At 39.7% G+C, this 18,133-nt stretch overlaps 1 protein-coding gene across 2 annotated transcripts; it reads right to left on the bottom strand.

The window, feature by feature from the left end:
* Positions 1 to 1,079: 1,079 nt before the first annotated feature.
* On the bottom strand, positions 1,080 to 17,655 carry rab11fip1b (RAB11 family interacting protein 1 (class I) b). Of its 2 annotated transcripts, none has more exons than XM_085279492.1 (6): positions 17,162 to 17,655; positions 7,195 to 7,598; positions 5,183 to 7,094; positions 2,435 to 3,307; positions 2,005 to 2,119; positions 1,080 to 1,875 (listed from the first exon to the last, which is right to left on the bottom strand). In XM_085279492.1, exons 1-6 carry the CDS (start codon positions 17,500 to 17,502, stop codon positions 1,669 to 1,671), a joined length of 3,852 nt encoding a protein of 1,283 aa, XP_085135618.1. In that variant the 5' UTR covers positions 17,503 to 17,655; the 3' UTR covers positions 1,080 to 1,668. The 2 variants fall into 2 exon arrangements, with proteins under 2 accessions (XP_085135618.1, XP_085135617.1); XM_085279491.1 differs by having other exon boundaries at positions 7,171 to 7,598; positions 17,162 to 17,654.
* Positions 17,656 to 18,133: the final 478 nt, after the last annotated feature.

The following is an 18,133-nucleotide window of genomic DNA, read 5'->3' on the forward strand; positions in this document are numbered from 1 at the left end:
AAGGTAGACGCAACGGAGGTCAGGGACCTTTTTTAGGACAACTTCACAGTTTGAGACCTTGAGAACTCATCACAGCCAAGGCAAGTTTCCCATTAGTACTCATATTACCGGATTGTTTATCTCAAATTACTCCATCTGTTCATGACCAGTTCTTGAAGAAATATCCAAGAACATCATGTTTTGTACAGCATAAAAGGATATCCAAGCAGACTGTCTTCAGACAAACTTTAGACTAAGCAATCTTAGGGTCATGTTGACGATATGATTAAACACGATTTTCAACCTTAGCCTCTGCATTACTAGAAATTTTCATATGATTATTGTTTTTATTTTTCCAAAAGGAGATCAAATGTTAAATCAGAGTAATCCTCAGTTTTATAAATACTGCTAGGTGACCTAACCATGTGATTCGCGTACAGGTACACCGTGTTGGTACCGGGCGGGGCCCCTTTTGTCTTGAGAAATGCTTTAATTCATAATGACACACATTCAGCAACATGCTGGAAACGTTCCTCACAGATTCTGGTCCATATTGACCTGACAGCATCACACAGTTGATGCAGATTTGTTGGCTACACATTAACGATGCAGGTCTCACATTCCACCACATCACAAAGGTGCTCTGTTGGACTGAGGTCAGATTCCTGTTTACATCTGACAGGAATGGCCCCCGGTGTGGTCTTCTGCTGCAGTAGCCCATCTGCTTTAAGCTTTAATATGCTGTTCATTCAGAGATGCTCTTCTGCACACCTTGGTTATAATGAGTGGTTATCTGACTTCCTGTTGGCTTCCTATCAGCTTAAAGCAGTCTGGCCATTCTCCTTTGACATCACCAAAAGCAAATGTTTTAAACAAGCTTTAGTAAATTAATGTCAAGATTAATTTTAAGATGATGAAGAAGACCATGTACACTTAAATTTCAGTACTGCGTACAGAGATGAAATTAAGCCTACAGAAAAATATTCCAGGATATAAATTAAGATTTAAAAAACAAGAACAACTGTTTCTTCAGGAAAGGAAAACTAATCTTTAAAACGCGCTATAATCTGATCAGAAACTAAATAAGGTAGCAGACAGTGTTTGTATTAATTCATGGTTTTATTTTATTTTTCAAATTTATTTAAGCAGTAAAAATACTCAGTACAGTGTTCAGTGTCTTAACAGTTAATAGTGTGAGCTACTTAAAGTGCACATGGGAATTAGCAGTAAACTTTGACAGTAAGCTCTACAGAGAGAAATCAACTCGAGTTTCACCGTGAAATGCAACAAGTCTGGTATGCTGGCAGGATTACACATTTATCAAAGTTATTTCCAGAAGAAAGATGACAGGCATGACCAGATATATACAAGATATCCTTTAAACTCACATGAAACAAATGTCTAAATTTATCGATCATCTAAAAACTACAAAGTCTTTCCAAACTGAATCCTTTAGCTGAGAGAGCTAAATATTTCAAATATTTCAAAGATTTTCTTTCCCTCAAATCATTAATTTTATTGGGTGATGAAATATTTGAAATCTAAAGTGTTCCTCCACACTTTACAGCAAAAGTATTCCAGTTGCATTAACGTAACCAATATATAAAGTGATATTTCTAATGTGGACGAGCTGTGAATAAACAGGTCTGATTAAGTGCAGCAAGAATACAGTGATGCCTGCAAAGCTACCTAAGCAGCTTTCTTCATAGCGGTCAAGGACATGAGGATACTTGGCTTCTCTTCTATGACTCGCACAAGTAAATTATCAATGTACTGCTCCAGCTCCGATATCTTATAATCTCTCTCCGAGAGCTGGTTCTCCTGTTTCAAGATCAGAGAGATCAGTTCCTCCCGGGTCAGCTGGGAGTAAGGCCCTTTCATCCCACTGTCATCCACCTGTGGAGCGACAAAGCATGCTTTAAAAGTGCCAGGATATAAGAAACTTAAATTCCATCAGCCTATTTCTTGTTGAAAATCTTAAAAAGGGAGAGAGAGAGAGAGAGAGAGGGAGTTAGAAACAAATACCGTTGTTTTGTCCTGAAGTCCACTGGGGATTCCTGTGGATTTGTTTTCATTTTCCTCTTGAACAACTGAGGCACCCTGCTGCTCAAGAGGATTAAGAGGTCTTACCGGCTGAAGCCTGAAATGATGAAAACAAAGCATAAAAGACAGACGTAAGCACCTGTTGAATGGGAGTAAAGGAAACCGTATAACCAAGTACACTGCGCAGTAATCCATTCAACAATTAAACTGAACATAATACCCAATAATAAAACTCAGTTCACCCATATCAAGCTTACTATACTGTACAGAATACATTGAACATTTGTGTAAGTGAAAGCTAATAAGATTGAATGTTGCAAATTACACAAATGAAACGTGCGTACAGATAAAAATATAAATATAGTAACATTTGACCTATAAAAGTTATTCTTTAGCAACCAAACCATCTCACCTGCGTGAAGGTGTAGGGGCCCAGTCTTTCTTCACATCTGTCTCCACTATATTCTGGACTTTAAGGGACTGGGACTCTTGGAGTGGACTCACTGGGACATGCCCAGGACTTGTGGACTCATAATACGGGTCGCATGCTTGGAGTGCATCGTTATCGGGCGCAGTTGCACTTCGATCACCTGTAGCATGGCTTCTTTCCGTGCCCGGGTTCGTTAAAGTGTTCGAGCTGATGTCATTCTTTGCAGGAGGTGGGGGAGCGTGGGCCGTCTTTGAGGATTTGATTTTTGGTTGAGAGGCAGCATCTTTATCTGCACTTTGTGACACAGCTGCAGGCCAGTGTATTGAACCAGTATTACTAGAGACTGCTGTGTCATCTTGAGCTGTGAGCTCACTTTCATCTTCATCATCCTCAAAAGGATTTAAGCCACAAACAACTTTAACTTGTTTGGTCTCTGCGCCGCCTAGATTAGAGCTCGTTTTTGGTTCTGATGACTGCTTTTCTCCCACAGGAGGAGGTACGGACGGCGCAGGACGTTTGCTGTGTTTGGCTTCGTTTGTTGTTCCATTAGCGTTATTGCTTTGCATCAGGCTCTGGGAGTTCTTTGAATCTGTGGGAGACCTACACAGCGGAGCGATCATTTGCACCGAGCGCTGTGGGGGAACACTGACAGTTTTGACATCTTTGTCTTTGCTTTGCTTGTTAATTTGTGCCAGATGTCGTGCCGGCACATCCTGCTCCCTGTGAGGCTGCTTGCCAGCTTGACTCCTTACTGGCGGCTGAGGAGCTGCTCGCTTCTCCCGTTGAGTACTAATCAGGTCCTTTTCATCCACAGAACCAGTCTTACTTCTCACCGATGACATGGCAGAGTGACACCTGGAAATGAGACAGACTATATAACATTTGGGCATACGTCAGCATTTAATTACAGGAATTCAACTGAGGGTTGGTAGGCGTGGGGGGCTAAACACACTAATGATGCAAGTAATATAGATTGATATAATAGGACTTTATTTTTCACAATATTAAAGATACCTTGTCCCAAATTCTCTTGCAATGTTATAGGACAACCAAAAGAAAGTGAAAAGGTAACATAAGATATTGAGATACTATTATAAAAGGAAATGTATTTTAATGTGCTGAGCACATCTGAAGTTTCTTTCCATCTACTTCTTCTGTCAAACTGACTTCTTCACAAAGTTTCTAGTATTTTTCACTTCACATAATGAGGTAAAACTATGCAGTGAGCTCAATCTTTCAGCCCAGTCTGCAAAATTATATAAACTGTAACGCACACATAGCTGTGCAACAGTCACATGTGTCACTTATGTTCCCATTACTCTGCCTCCTGACATCTGACCCATGTTAACACACACACACACACACACACACTAGCACTTTATATAGCCTCTTAACTGCACTACTGTATAGTTCTGTGTAAATAATCATACGATAACTTTTAATTCTACAACTGTTTACAACTTGCATAGTTCCCATTTCTGTATAGCTGTATATCTCATATTTCTGTATAGTTCTTTATTTCATATTCTGTGTAGTTTTTTTTTTTTCATATTTATATCCTGTTCATAGCCTGTACATACTTATAGTTATAGCATATTCATAACATATTACATACCGTAATAGACCCATTCTGTAATATACTTACATATCTATATTATTGGTAATATATATTGTAATATAGCTATATCATGGCTAAAGCACTTCTGGATGGATGCAAACTGCATTTCGTTGCCCTGTACCTGTGACATGTGCAATGACAATAAAGTTGAATTCTATTCTATTCTATTAAATAGAGAAGTACTGAGAAGAACTGCTGCTGACCTGTGACGGAGCAAAAGCACAAAAGGTAACTTCAGATAACACATTCCCTGCATGTACATCATCGTTGTGTTGTTTTTAAATCAACCATTATAATTCAGCTCCACTACCTCCTTTTCTCTTCTGCTCCTGATGCTGTCCTGTTCTGCTTTTAAGCCTGGTCAACCGTGCACATTATGTAATGCTTAACAATGTCAGGCGGTCTAACACTTTAGTTGAGGAAAGGTCTACAGAGGTTCAATGTAACTACCTTGGGGTGATCACCAAGCCTTTTAAGCGTTACCAGCACAGGGCAGTTTCTCTTAAAAGGAAAAGCATTTTAACGTCTGAATTAATTTGCACAAACTTTTTTTGTCGAAGTGTTAATATTCCCGGAGGACACTACAAAGATTTCAATTTTCCTTTGACATTTCCTCCAGCCTTGCCTGAAACCTGTGGTTCTAATTTGTTTTACAACAGCTTTGGAAGGACTTTAATGCACCACTTTGAAAAGGAAAAAAATAAATAAATAAATGAATTGGAAAGAGTGACCTGAATCGCTAAAATCAGGTTTGATTTGCCAACTTTTTACATTCGTGACCAGAAAAAAAAAAAAACAAAAAAAAAAAATTCCATTGTCTTTATCCACAATTGTACTTGGTACTGAGTGCTATGGAGAAAATGCTAAACAAAGACTGAGAACCTTAAAATTCCATCCACCTTGAGCTGTTGTCTGGTCGTTTTAAAATTACATTAACAAAATTGTTTAAATGCACTGTAAATAAACTCCCTCTGTAAAGTCAGAGGTTCTCGAGAGCTAAGGAGGTTGTATGTATACATGTATGAATGAATTCAAGTATTTCAAGGTAAGACTATTAAATCACACTTTTACTGCAGTGCTTGTGATTGACGTAGCGTATAGCTTTAACTAACCGTTGCTGAACCGTTGGCTCGTCAGCTGTGCTGCTGTCGAGGGACTTGGGAATCTCCTCAAAGGGGTTGGAAGAGAAGGTTTCATCAAAAGGATTAGTGGAAGTGACTGCAGGACTGCTCACTTTGGGTTTCTTCCCTGCAGCCCTAACTTCATCTGTTGTTTTGTTTCCCCTCTTCTCTTGCTCTTCTGCATTCCTCAACTTCTCCAGCTTCCTTGCCTCCTCTTCCTTCTTCTCACTCCTAATCCTCTCCTCTTCCTCAATCCTCCACTTTTCTTGTTCCTGCAGTCTTCTCTCTTCCTCCAGCCTCTCCATTTCTTCCTTTTCCTTTCTAGTCCTCTCTTCTTCCTCTTTTCTCCTCTTCATCTCTTCCTCCATCCTAACCCTTTCCTCTTCTTCCCTTCTAATTCTTTCCTCTTCCTCAAGTCTTCTTTGTTCTTCTTGTTGCATTTTTTCCTCTAACAGTCTTTCATATTCTTCTCTTTGCTTCCTAGCCCTCTCCTCATCCTCCCGTCTCTTCTCCTCCTCTTTCCTAAGTCTTTCCTCTTCAGCTCTTTGATTTTCTTGTTCTTCTAGTCTCCTTTTTTCCTCTTTTTCCATCCTGATCCTTTCTTGTCGTCTAATTTTCTCCTCTGCCTCAATCCGTTTCCTCTCCTCCTCTAATCTCTCATGTTCTTCCCTTTCTTTCTTAGCCCGTTCCTCCTCTTCTTGCCTTTTCTTCTCTTCCTCTTTCTTAACCCTCTCTTCTTCCTCCCTTTGCTTCCTTTCCTGCTCCAACTGTATCCTTTTTTTCTTTTGCTCTTCTTCTAGTTTTTTCAGCAGCTCCTCCTCCTCTTTTTGTCTCCTCTCTTCCTCCTCATTTTCCTTTCTAATCCTCTCTTCTTCCTCAGCTATTTTTGCCTCTTCTAGCCTTCTCCTCTCTTCTTGTGCCCTCTTCTCTTCCTCAAGTCTCTTTTCCTCTGCCACTTTTTGCTCTTCTTGCCTTCTCTTTTCCTCCATCTTAACCCTCTCCTCCTCTTCTAGTCTCTTCTTCTCTTCCTCAATTCTAATCCTTTCCTCTTCATCTCTTTGCTTTCTTCTTTCCTCCTCAAGTTTCCTTCTCTCTACTTCTTTCAGTCTCTTTTCCTCAGCTATTTTTGCCTCTTCTTGCCGTCTCCTCTCTTCCTGTGCCCTCATCTCTTCCTCAAGTCTCTTTTCCTCTGCCAGTTTTTGCTCTTCTTGCCTTCTCTCTTCCATCTTAACCCTCTCCTCTTCTTCTAACCTCTTCTTCTCTGCCTCAATTCTAATCCTTTCCTCTTCGTCTCTTTTCTTCTTTTCTTCCTCCTCTATTTTCCTTCTCTCTAGGACTTGTAGTCTCTTTTCCTCTGCCAATCTTTCACGCTCTTCTTCCATCCTAACCCTTTCCTCTTGCTCTTGTCTTCTCTTTTCTTCCTCACTTCTAATATTTTCCTCTTCTTTACTCCTTGTCTCCTCTTCCTCTTGTTTTTCTCTGTCCTCAGCTAAACTTTCAAGCCTCTCTTGTTGCCTTTTAACCTTCTCTTCTTTCGTCTCCTCCTCTATTATAGTCCTTTCTAAATCACTCACATTCGCTTTAACGTTTTCAACTTCAGGAGTGTCTTCCTCCTCCTTCTCATCCTCTTCCCAAGGTGAACACTGCCTCGCTGCCTTTTGTTGCTCAGGTGGTGGAGAGTTTTCAGGGACATCCTCCATTGATCCATGACCTGAACTGGCCAGACTGAAGTTTGAGCTGATGCGAGAAGTCCGAGATGGCGGCTCCTCACAGTATACGTGACTGCCATTGATGCATAAATTACTCTGTTCTACAGAAACCTGTTTTTCACGACCAGATGATGAATCCTTGCTGCCTGAGCTGCCCGAGCGTTTATGTATCATGAACTTGAACTTCTTTTTACCTGAAAAGAAGATGAGAGCGTTAACACAACATAATGAAAGAGGAAAGCATTAATGGTGAAAAAGTACATTCCTGACCCTCTGAGGAATCGACATTCAGACCAGATGATTGGCTGCCGGTGAGCGTGGAGTTCTTCCCAGGCAGAACAGACATAGACTGAGACATGCTCTTCTGCAAGTTGGACTTTGGAGAAAACAAAGACTTAATCTTGTGTTTCTTCTGTTTTCCATCCTTGCCCGTCGCCGCTTCACCATCCCCGGTGCCCTCCTCCTCGCTGTCCGTCAGGACCTGACTGAAAGACGGCGCCACGCTGGTCACAGAATCTGACTCCTTTTTCTTGCCACGAACTTTGTCCTTGAACTTGCCCAGACGAGACCGAGATTTGCCAGCAGCAGAAAGGTCGAACATGCTGGCAGTCATGTTGTTTCTCATGAACTGGATATCCAGAAGCACCTCTCCTCTGTCTTTGTCTGGCTTACCAGTCTTATCAAGAAGTTTAAACCATCTGTTGAAGAGACACAAATTATTAGCGTTTTGTACTTATTTACACATCCACTGTATAAAAGTGCAAATCAAATATCTAGAAATATGTGGTCGTTTTAGAGGTGGGGTGCAATCACAAAATCAAGCTACTTGTGACCAAAATCTATCACTCAATCTATAAGTCAAGTGAGGCCTGTCTGAAGGTCCAAACTGAATGTCTCTGTAATGATTATAAAGATCAAATGCACCACAAACCCCTTGTAACAAAAGAAATTAATACTGATCACGATCTAAATGATTTAAACAAATGAGAGTCACCAAGACTTGGACTCATTTATAGTAATGTGAATGTCTAGTCCTGCTCATTTTTCCTCTTTGCAGAAATCATGACCCATCTCACTGCAAATGGAAAGTGGCAGCGTGAATGTTTTTGGAAAGTCTGTGATGATCTAAGCTCAACCAGCGAACTGACCATAAAGGAAAGTCTTAAAAATATAAATTCTGTCAAGTCTACAGCAGCCCTGCAGAATTTATGAAAGCTTGTACTGTGTGTACCCTCAGCAGTTGACAACCTTTATTAAATCCTGTTCCCTTGTTGCTTGTCTCACATGATCAAATCTTCAGAGCATGGTAGGTGTACGGTGCTGATGTTCACTGTCAAAATGTTTTATGCCAGTTTTCCTAAATAATGCAACCAACCCTGCAGGGAGTTAACAAGCCAACTGCCCCTTTGAAAGAGAAAGCTTTCATCCGAGATTTAGTCGGATCCTTGCGAAACTTAGCCTGCCAGGTTCAAGGGAATTTATTCTGTTATTACCCCCCCCTTCATCCTTTAAATATACAACACATGCACACCAAAGAGAATTTTGATACAGCTGGATAATAACAACACACCAAGATGACAATAAAGTAACCAATTATAAATGCTGGTTACGCCCTAAAAATTCATTCATAAAATTAAAGTCTCATGTTTAAAATGCTGAAAAATCCTAAACAGACATCCTAAAAATGCCAAGCAAGACCAGACAGGGCCAGCTTTCCAGTGTTTCTGCACCTTCGCCATCCAGTACTGACAGAAGGGTCTCAGAACAGGCAGAAGAAATCTAACACAATAGGAAAAAGGAAAAAAAAAAAAAAGTCAGTCAGCATAAAAAGTGCCCATCAGGCAAAAATCTGAGGTCAGCTCACCACTGAGCAAACAAGTCCCACTGAAGTCTGGATTCCTAGGGAAATGAGGAAATGAGGACGAGGCCATGCATTTGTTGTTGTGCTGCAGGCTTCTGTCTCTTTCTCTGCATTACACATTATTGTCCAAAGATGCTTTGTGCATGCACGCGTTTGTGTGCCATAAATAGACTTTTCCCTCCAACTTCAGCCCTGACAAAACACAGCCCACTGAAATTCCACACATACACACACACACACACACACACACACACACACTAAAAGAACTGAATACAGCGCTTCCTTTGGATGATCCAGAGTTAGATATGGTGAGATTTTAATCATCCTAGGAATGCTTCAGATGTCATGCAAACAAATTAAGAAGCTGGGGAAAACGCCTTTTCCTGGAAGTTTTGAAATGGCTTACTGCTGTCAACGATCCACAGCCTCCTACTTGCTGATGAGTAATTGGTTGTGATTTGCAGATTTCAGGCCTTGACATAACTGTGTCATGTGTGGCTTCTTCATGCTTGCCTGATAAATGCCATTCAACAGAACGCGTCTAGATGGGATGGGGACACATCTACAAGTGATATAAAGTTATGAAAAATATTTCATTCAATACAAGTAAAAAACAAAACAAAAAAATTCCACTTTTTCAGTCATATCATTGCCAGAATAACTTTACTGTCTGTCCCGTTCTTTGTGTGTACTGAGATAAATTAGGATAGTTCATCATCTACATGCAATCTAGTACAAGAAGGTTAATTGTTGGATTAAAACTGATTAACTATTTATTCTTAATTTTATGAATTTAAAATGCACATACAGCAGTCAATCAGCAATTTAATGTAAACATGGTCAGACTGAACTGCTGAAGTACAAAGACGAAATATGATAAGTGAATTTGAATGTTGCATACTGTAGTTTCTGTTGCCATTATATTTCAGAAATTGCTAGTAATTGCCTAAACAACCATCTCTAGAGTTTACAGAAGAAAAAGAAAATATCCAGTGGTTAGCAGTTCTCTAAATGCAAAAACACCTTTTTAGTCAGAGGAGGGGGCAGAATGCAGACAAAGTAACACAAATGACTTAAAACCATGGAGGCATGCAGAAGAGCATCTGACTGTGTCAAACCTTGAAGCAGATGGGCTACAGCAGAAGAAAACCACACCAGGCTCCACTTCTGTCAGCCAAGAACAGAAAACTGAAGGTACATTTTCTAATGTCTGACCAAAATTAAACAATAGTCATTATTCTCCTTCAACAGTCTCATATTTAGATGATCAGAGTTGTGCACAACCAACATGAGAGCATGGATCCATCATTCTTCGTACACATCCAGCAAAATCTCTGAGAAATGTTTGTTGAATCTATGCTACAAAGAATTAAGTCCATTCTGATGGCAAAAGAGGGCTCTCACCCAGTACTAGCAAGGTGACACTGAGGTGTCCAGTGACAGCACAGACTAATGACAATGGCCCATTTGTAGTCTAAGGAGCTCATCATTTGTACTTCAAACCTCTCGGGGCCTACTAAACAGATGAAGAGATTTCTTCCAAAAGATATCCATTTGGCATTTCTGGTGTTAAAGTCTGCTGTCTAGCATGTGGATCAGCAGTCACTTAGGCCTTCTGGATAGCTACAGTCTCGCCCTTTGAGAAACCACTCCACTGAGTGCTTAAATATTCAGAATATGCAGCATTAAACTCACCAGAACCCCTCACTGTAAGTTGACAATTTGTCAAACCTCTTTATACCAAATGTAAAATCTTTATAATTATATTAAATGTACACAATAACAGCCGTATATATGCATAACATACTTATATAAAAACAAATAGACAAAAACACATGCAGATGAGTACTTTGACAGTACAAAATAGTACTGCATTGCAACACAGTTGCATCCCACATGAACAAGAAAAAAATTAAATAAAAAGAGCAGAAGTAGTAAGTCACTTCAGTTAAATGAGAAGGGAAGTTGCAAAAATGTTTGGGCGTTAGCTGGCTGAATGTAGTAAGTGCTGTGCAGGAGTTACAGCTGCTTTGATGGCTTTCATACAAGACATCCTGGGTGATGATGAGGCCATTTGACTAATCTCACACCTCTGTAAGTAGCAGAAAGATTGCAGCTCTGCTGGACAGGCAGAGCCAGGGGAGGATAATGCATGACTCAACATTTTGTAAAGCTATTTTACTTCGTGTGCACACACACGCACTTCCTTGTGAACTACTGATAAGACAATGCCCTGTCTTCTTATCACAGAACCCAGCTGTGAGTGGGAGAAGAGCTGAGTGAGTTAAACAGCTCAACAGTGATAATGTTCAAGGCTTATTGGTATCCACGAGTCAGAGAAAGAAAATGAAGGTCAGTGCAAAGAAAAGAAACTCACTTTCCCATTGTTTTGCCAAAACAGAGAATGAAATTGGTGCCTTTTAAAACTGAAAAACTGTATAACATATGCTAGATCACACAGTAACTTGAAAAAGGCAATGAAGCTATGTAAGAAGTCAGAAATGATGAACAGAAGTTATACTTGAGATCTGTCCTTACTAGATTAGCTCGTTACACCGTTTCATGACAAGTGTATAATTATTCCTTTAATCATGTTTCACATCTTAAAGTCTTCATAATATTTTGCTCTCAGACTGCTGGCTTACTTGTGGTTCCTGGAGTTTCTACAAGTTTAATGGGAATCATTGCCTTCAGCTATCAGGCCTCTACTATGGAACTAGATCCCAGTTAGGCTTTTGGAGACACACAGTCTCCACTTTTAAGATTAGGCTTAAGACCTTTTTTTGATATAGTTGACAGTCAGGTGTGTATCAGCTGACCCTGAACCATCATTTATTTATAGTGCTATAGGCTCAAATGGCTCAGGGACTTCCCCTTTATACACTGAGCACTTCACACAGTTTGTATTTCCACCACTTCCCATCGCCCTCCAATCAGTCGCATCAGATGTTTGTCCCTCCCCGACCTAGTGCTATATTAATAAAACTGAATTAAGTTGGCTGCTTGATAGCACCTTTAATTTAACGCTTCTCGCTAAGACGGCTGCTGTAATGCCCTTGTACAACTCCATGTGTATGTCATGCAAATACCCCATATATTTGTGTAACTGTAGCACAAATGAGACATTGCACAAATTGAAACTCCTTTTTAATAGGTTTAAAAAAAAAAAAAAAAAAAAAAAAATGTTGGCAACAAAAGACAATCTCCCAAACCCAATGTTTAAAAATAGTTAATGGTAGACAAAAAACAAACAAAACAAACAAACAAACAAACAAACAAACAAACAAACAAACAACAACACACACCTAGATGACTTAGCATGATTGTGCATAAAAAGCACATCCCAGAGAGCCTCTTCCAGAAGTAAAATAAATAAATAAAAGTATGAATAACATTTTGAAATTTACAATGGAAAAGACATTTGGAATCTAGCAAAGAAAAAAAAAAAAAAAAAAAAAAAAAAAAAAAGAGGGAGGTGGGAAGCTAAATTGATATTGAACTGTCCTGATCTCCCAGCCCTCAGGTGGCACAGCATTAAAAACAGACTATGCTCTGTAGTGGAAATCAATGAAAGCCAATGAAGACCACTGTTGGTCCTCAAATTCAAGTCATAACCCTACAAAAGGACAGGAGAGGGAAGAAAAAAAAAAAAAGCCACAAGAGGGAAGAAAAGCACTGTTGCTCAAAGTCTTTTTAAGACTGATTGAGGCAAAGTGTAAAACAGTCCTGTGGACTGGCAAGCAAAACATTCAAAATTCTTTTAAAAATTGGTTCTTCCTACACTCTGAAAAAAAAAAAAAAAAAAAAAGACTATGAGGGAATATCTGGCTGGTTATTGACACTTGTTATTAGTTGAAAAGTGAGAATACATACATCTAAGAGGAAATGCATTTCCTCTTAGATATTCCACAATCAACTGTAGGCTGTAATATTGCAAAATGGAAGTGTTTAGGAACCACAGCACTTGGCCACAAAAAGGCACACCACATAAAATGTTACAGAGCAGGTCGCCAAGTGCAAATAGTGCATCAAAGTCCAAAACACTGATGATTGAATAAGTTAGAACCTCCTCTGGTATTAACATCAGCATAAACACGGTGTGCAAGAGTTTCATGGCGTGGGTTTCCATGGATAAGTAGCTCCTGTAGGTATAATGTATAGATGGTGTAATATGTGTGTCCACACAGTATATATTTAGGATATTGGACCATACTGTGTATGTTTCGGAGCAACATGCTGGTCCACCCAGGTCATGCTTTTTAAAGGGAAAGCCTGGCATACAGGACTGTGCAACCCCTCATCTCTTTATATTTTTTCTTGGAAAACTGGAAAGGGTGAAGTTATTTACTGAAACATGGGCAAACATGCATGGAAAACAGGATATGAGGTAAAACCATTGAAATGAGCTTGAAAGTCAGTATTTGGCATGACCACCTTTATAAACTCTGTGACAAGCTTTCTTGTAATTTCTTTAAGTAGTCTTCCGGAATAGTTCTCCAGGCTTCTTGAAGGACATTTAAAGCATCTTTGGATGTTGGCTGCCTTTTGCTCTGTTCTCTGTCAAGATGATCCCCACACCCTCCTCCCCCCGCCCCTATCTCCCTTCCCAGTTTCTTAAAAACATGACTTTCAGATACTGTTCATCTGCTGCAGATAGTTATGCTAGTTAGGCTAACGTTTAGCAAAGAAAGAGAAATTGCTCAGATCTGGACTGAAGTGAAAGTGATTGAAAAAGCAGCCACTGTCCACAGAAAACCTTTGAAATGGAAAACGATCGCACAGGACCACACTCAGATATTAGAAGAAAGTTTGGCTCCTTGGAAGCAAAACATAAAGAAATGAGGGGTGGTTCAAAACTTTTGCACATTACTACATTTCAGCAAGAAACTGCCAATTCAAATCATCCAGGTATTAAACATTACGGTTCATAGCAAACAAGCCTGGATGCAAACTGGCCCACCTGCGGTCCAGACTTGTTGCCAACTGAAAATATGTGGGACATTATGGAACAAAAATGTGACAGAGGAGCTCGAAAAATGCTGAACAGAAGTCCTACATCAAGCCTGAAAGGCTTTTCTGCATAAATAACTATATATTAGTGTCCTCAGTCTTCAAATACCCAATACTGCCAAAAGAAGAGATGATGTAACGCAGAAGTAAACATGCCCCTACCTGACTTGGAACTTTCTGCTAGCTTCAAATTAAAAATATTGAAGACATGTCTAAGTTTCAACATTTGCTGTGTGCTCTTTGTACAGCTTTCAGTAAACTAAATGATTTCAGTGATTTGAAAATAATTAAAATAATTTAACTTTGCAGATTTTCCCCAACTTTTCTGGAGACAGGGTTGCAGCCCATAAATTTTATATAACAAAACTCACGAGTCTGTTTATACAATGAGTGGGTTTTTATTTTAATGTGCATGTAATTAAAAGTGTCTTTTTATTGGTGTGACAGACATTTTTTAATAAGTGAAATTAAAAAGAAAATGTCCATGACAGCTGGGAAAACCATACTACGGGAAGACCACAAGCGCACCAGAGCAGCTACCACTGCACCTCATAGTGGGATTGTTTTTTTTTTTTTTTTAAATAATCAGTTTTGTTTGCTAAAAATGGAAGATTTCCTTGTTAATTATTAACAAACAAACACACACAGCTGCACAAACTATAGTTCCTCATAATAAAATACCAATGTCTATTGCAAGCAACAAGCAAAAAGTGCTAAACATGGTCGAATTCTTGATTTCCAGAGTTCACAAACACATCGTGCACATTTAACAGTAGCACTGTTGTGCTAGCAGCATGACACATGTAACCCTGCTTGTGTGATAAAGCTTGGTACTACCACAGTGGTCTTACTCAGACAAACTGACCTTGCATGACCATTGCTGTTGCCATCACTGTTTGTTTTTCCTTGATAAGGTGTTCAGGAATGTAAGGCAGCAGCCAGAATGAAACCTCGGAGGCAACGTGCATTCGCAGAGCTCACATAAAAATCAACAGAGATCGAACTTAGTGTTTACACAGCACCAGCTTCTGACTTCACACATAATAAAAATACTGCAGAAATGCAGATTTCTGCAGTTTTGCTTGAGGAAAACTTAAATATTAAATCAGCCATGATCAGATAGTCCAACCTGCAGGCAGGTGGAGTTCACATTTGCATACTCGAGCATCCTCTTTCCAGAGCATAATAGAGCTGGGCACTAGCCAAACAGGCAGAGCGGTATAAAAAATTAATTGTGACCAAATGCCTTTCAGTCACAGCTCATTTCAGTCAAAAAACACAATGCCAGAGTATGGCTAGACCTCTTTGCTTCCTCATGGCGGAGGAAATGTGAAAATTAATGAATCACAACATCAAATCCAGCCTTCTTGTTGATGCAGTTATCCAAAGACCTTTAACAAAGCGGAACCAAAAAAAAAAAAAAAAAAAAAAAAAAAACCAACAAGAAAACCTTTCAACAGGTAGGAGAACAAGTGTGTGTGTTTGAGTTAAGATTAACAGGCTAGATTGTTGTGTGCTTTTGTATAATACCAGCTACACATCGGGGGGAATAAATCACTCAGGAACAGCTTACAAAGAAAATGTTTTCCATTCTTACAGAGATACAGATGTCTCACTGTGGACCTGGACAGATTTGTCTTGGATAATAAATAAAATTTAACTTCAGCACTAATACACTTAACAGAGTAAAGAGCATTTTCTGCTTAAAGGAGCAGATAGAAAAGTACCAGCAAGGCCAGTAAAACATGTTCACTTACATTATTACTGCACACTAATAGATGGGTGTGGATGTTTTCACATAGTTAATTATATTTAGCAGTTTTGTTAAATTAAACATTTAAGTTTTTAATTTTCTGAAACAAAGAAAAAATTGAACAGAAGCTTGGGTTTTCTTGATGCAATTTCCCTCTTGTTGACACCTTCAGTCAATGAAAGTAAATCATCTAGCTCACTTCATTTGCCTGGGTAAATAATGCTGCTTGGCATTCTTAAAGGCTGCTTTAGTGGGAACAAATCCCTTAAGCTCTACTGGAGCAAGTAGGCGGCACTCTTAAGTCGAACCCACCAGAGCAGGTCTGGGCACTGATGCATAAACAGTGCACAGCGTGCATCCTCCAATAGCTCACATCACAACAACTTTAAGGGAAAAAAAAAAAAAAGTCCAAATATAACAGATAAATATTGGAGTCATGCCCAGTGAGGCTTGCAAACACATAAAAACACTCATAGGGCAACCATTAGCCAGTTTTCACAAATTATACCATGTTTATTGATTCTGACCATACTGGTTATTTAATGGGGTGTTATGAAGATCGAGAAACTACAGCATGACTGACAGAAGGAGCTACCGAGGGTTCCCTCCCCTTGTGTCACAGATGAAAATCAGAGGTGCTTATTATTCACTTGGCCTCCCGTAATGTCCCCATTTACATGCAAGTAGAAACCAACAAATCCTCATTTGATTTCTTTTGACGTGTCCGTCTTTAGAGAGGTCAAGGAGGCTGGCTGCATAGCAAGAGTGATTGATCAGAGAAACTCCAAGGGGACGGTTTTGCAGGCAAAGCGATGCTTCCTTTGAAGTAACTTTAATGTGATCTGGTATTTGTCAAAAAGGGATTGCCCATATTTAAAATGCTATAAATAATTTTTTGGCCTATAATATGTCACATGTCATATGAATCCCTCATGAATTATATCAAGTCATCTTGAGTCACAAACAACATTCCTATCACAAGGTAGAAGCCCCAATCTGTTTTTGGCAAAGTGACTTCTATATAGCTTTTATTTATCCATTTAAAAAGTATTTTTAAGAGTAATCAGGCCAAGAGGATAGCAGAAATTGCAACAAATATAACAATAGGTCTCTAAAGATATTTTAGATGGCCAGAAAGAACTGCAATGGTTATGATGTACAATAACACAGAGTCATAAAGATACTTTTAAAATAACCCCTTGGTAAATACTGTTCACTAAAGTCTATTTACCAATATAATTTACCAATATAAGTAAAGACATTACATAGAAAAAAACAAAACAAAACAAAACATGGAAACAGTGGAAATCAGTTTTGGCAGACGGTCACTCTTTGACACAACATCGATAACCGTTTAAAGACAGTTATAGCCGAATAATTAAGTGAAATCATTTTAAAGGAGGGGAAAAAATTTGCAGCTTGTGAAAAGCCCCCACCCATTTTAATAAATGCTGTTATCATCGGCAACTGCATGACAGAGTTATATGAAATCATCGATAATTATAGTTCTGTTTCCCCTTGCTACTGTGAAATGAGTCACTCTGTGTAGTTTTGTTTTATTTTTAGTACTGTGACTACATTTTGAATACTTTTTACGTCAGATAACACCGACTTCGGGGCTGTACTCGAAAACTTACTCGGTTTTGTTGCGTGTTTTGTCCTCACTGAGCTGTGACAGATTAATGACCGCCTGTCCCAGCAGTTTGTCCGGGCCCACCAGAGCCCGGTGAAGGACGTGGACGTGCAGCGTGCTGCCTCCTCCTCCCTGGTTCAGCTGCGGGAGGTCGAAAGAGGCCTCCTCCTTCCACACCGGAGCCACGCATTTCTCCACCACTGAAGTCTGGTACTTCTCTTTGCCCACTTGTATGACCGCGTACGCATCGTTGGTGCCACTTTTCCCCTTTATCCTAAGGCTCCTGGCTTGGAGTACCGTTACCTGGACGCTTGTGGGACACCACTGCTGATCCGTCAAGGACATGCTGACACGGCTCAGAGTCGTTAAAAATGTAATCCTCCAAAACAAAACACAGTGGTGGCTACCATCGGCTCACCAAGAGACCGCACAGAAGCGAGGGAAAGTTTTTTTTTCCTCCTCAGGCTCGCTGAACTTCAGGAACCAGCTGATTGGGCGTGGTTACACGGAGAAAGGGGCCTTGGTTGTATAAAGCACGCCCTCAGATTAACAGGTTACACGTTTTCTCCAACGAAACTCGCGACACAGCAATCAATTAGATGACAGAGAACACCTGATGCTTGTTTGTACCTGTCAGACTGCATCAGCGTCATCGCATACTGAATGAGCCCAAATAACACCAGGACTGAATGTAAAAGATTTTATTATTCCTCGATGTATTTACGGTGCATGCATTTAAATAATAATCTGGCTCTATATGTTTGTATTTTTAGACTAGCTCCAAATTGTGTCATAATTTAAAACTAAAAAAATCCTCCTTCCATAGCAGCTATGCCACTGATGTCTAAAATCTGATACCTCTGCTCTAATGATTCTGTCACTTGGAGAGGGGATGGGATACCCGACAAGCCACATTTGGCTGGATTCAGTGTCACCTTCAGCTCTGCTGAATTGTAATTAAATTGAAGTGCCAGTG

This window comes from Mchenga conophoros, linkage group LG7, assembly GCF_057382185.1.
Source record: "Mchenga conophoros isolate Kocher_MC1m ecotype Shallow Benthic linkage group LG7, M_conophoros_male_GT1.1, whole genome shotgun sequence".
Lineage (NCBI taxonomy): Eukaryota > Metazoa > Chordata > Actinopteri > Cichliformes > Cichlidae > Mchenga > Mchenga conophoros.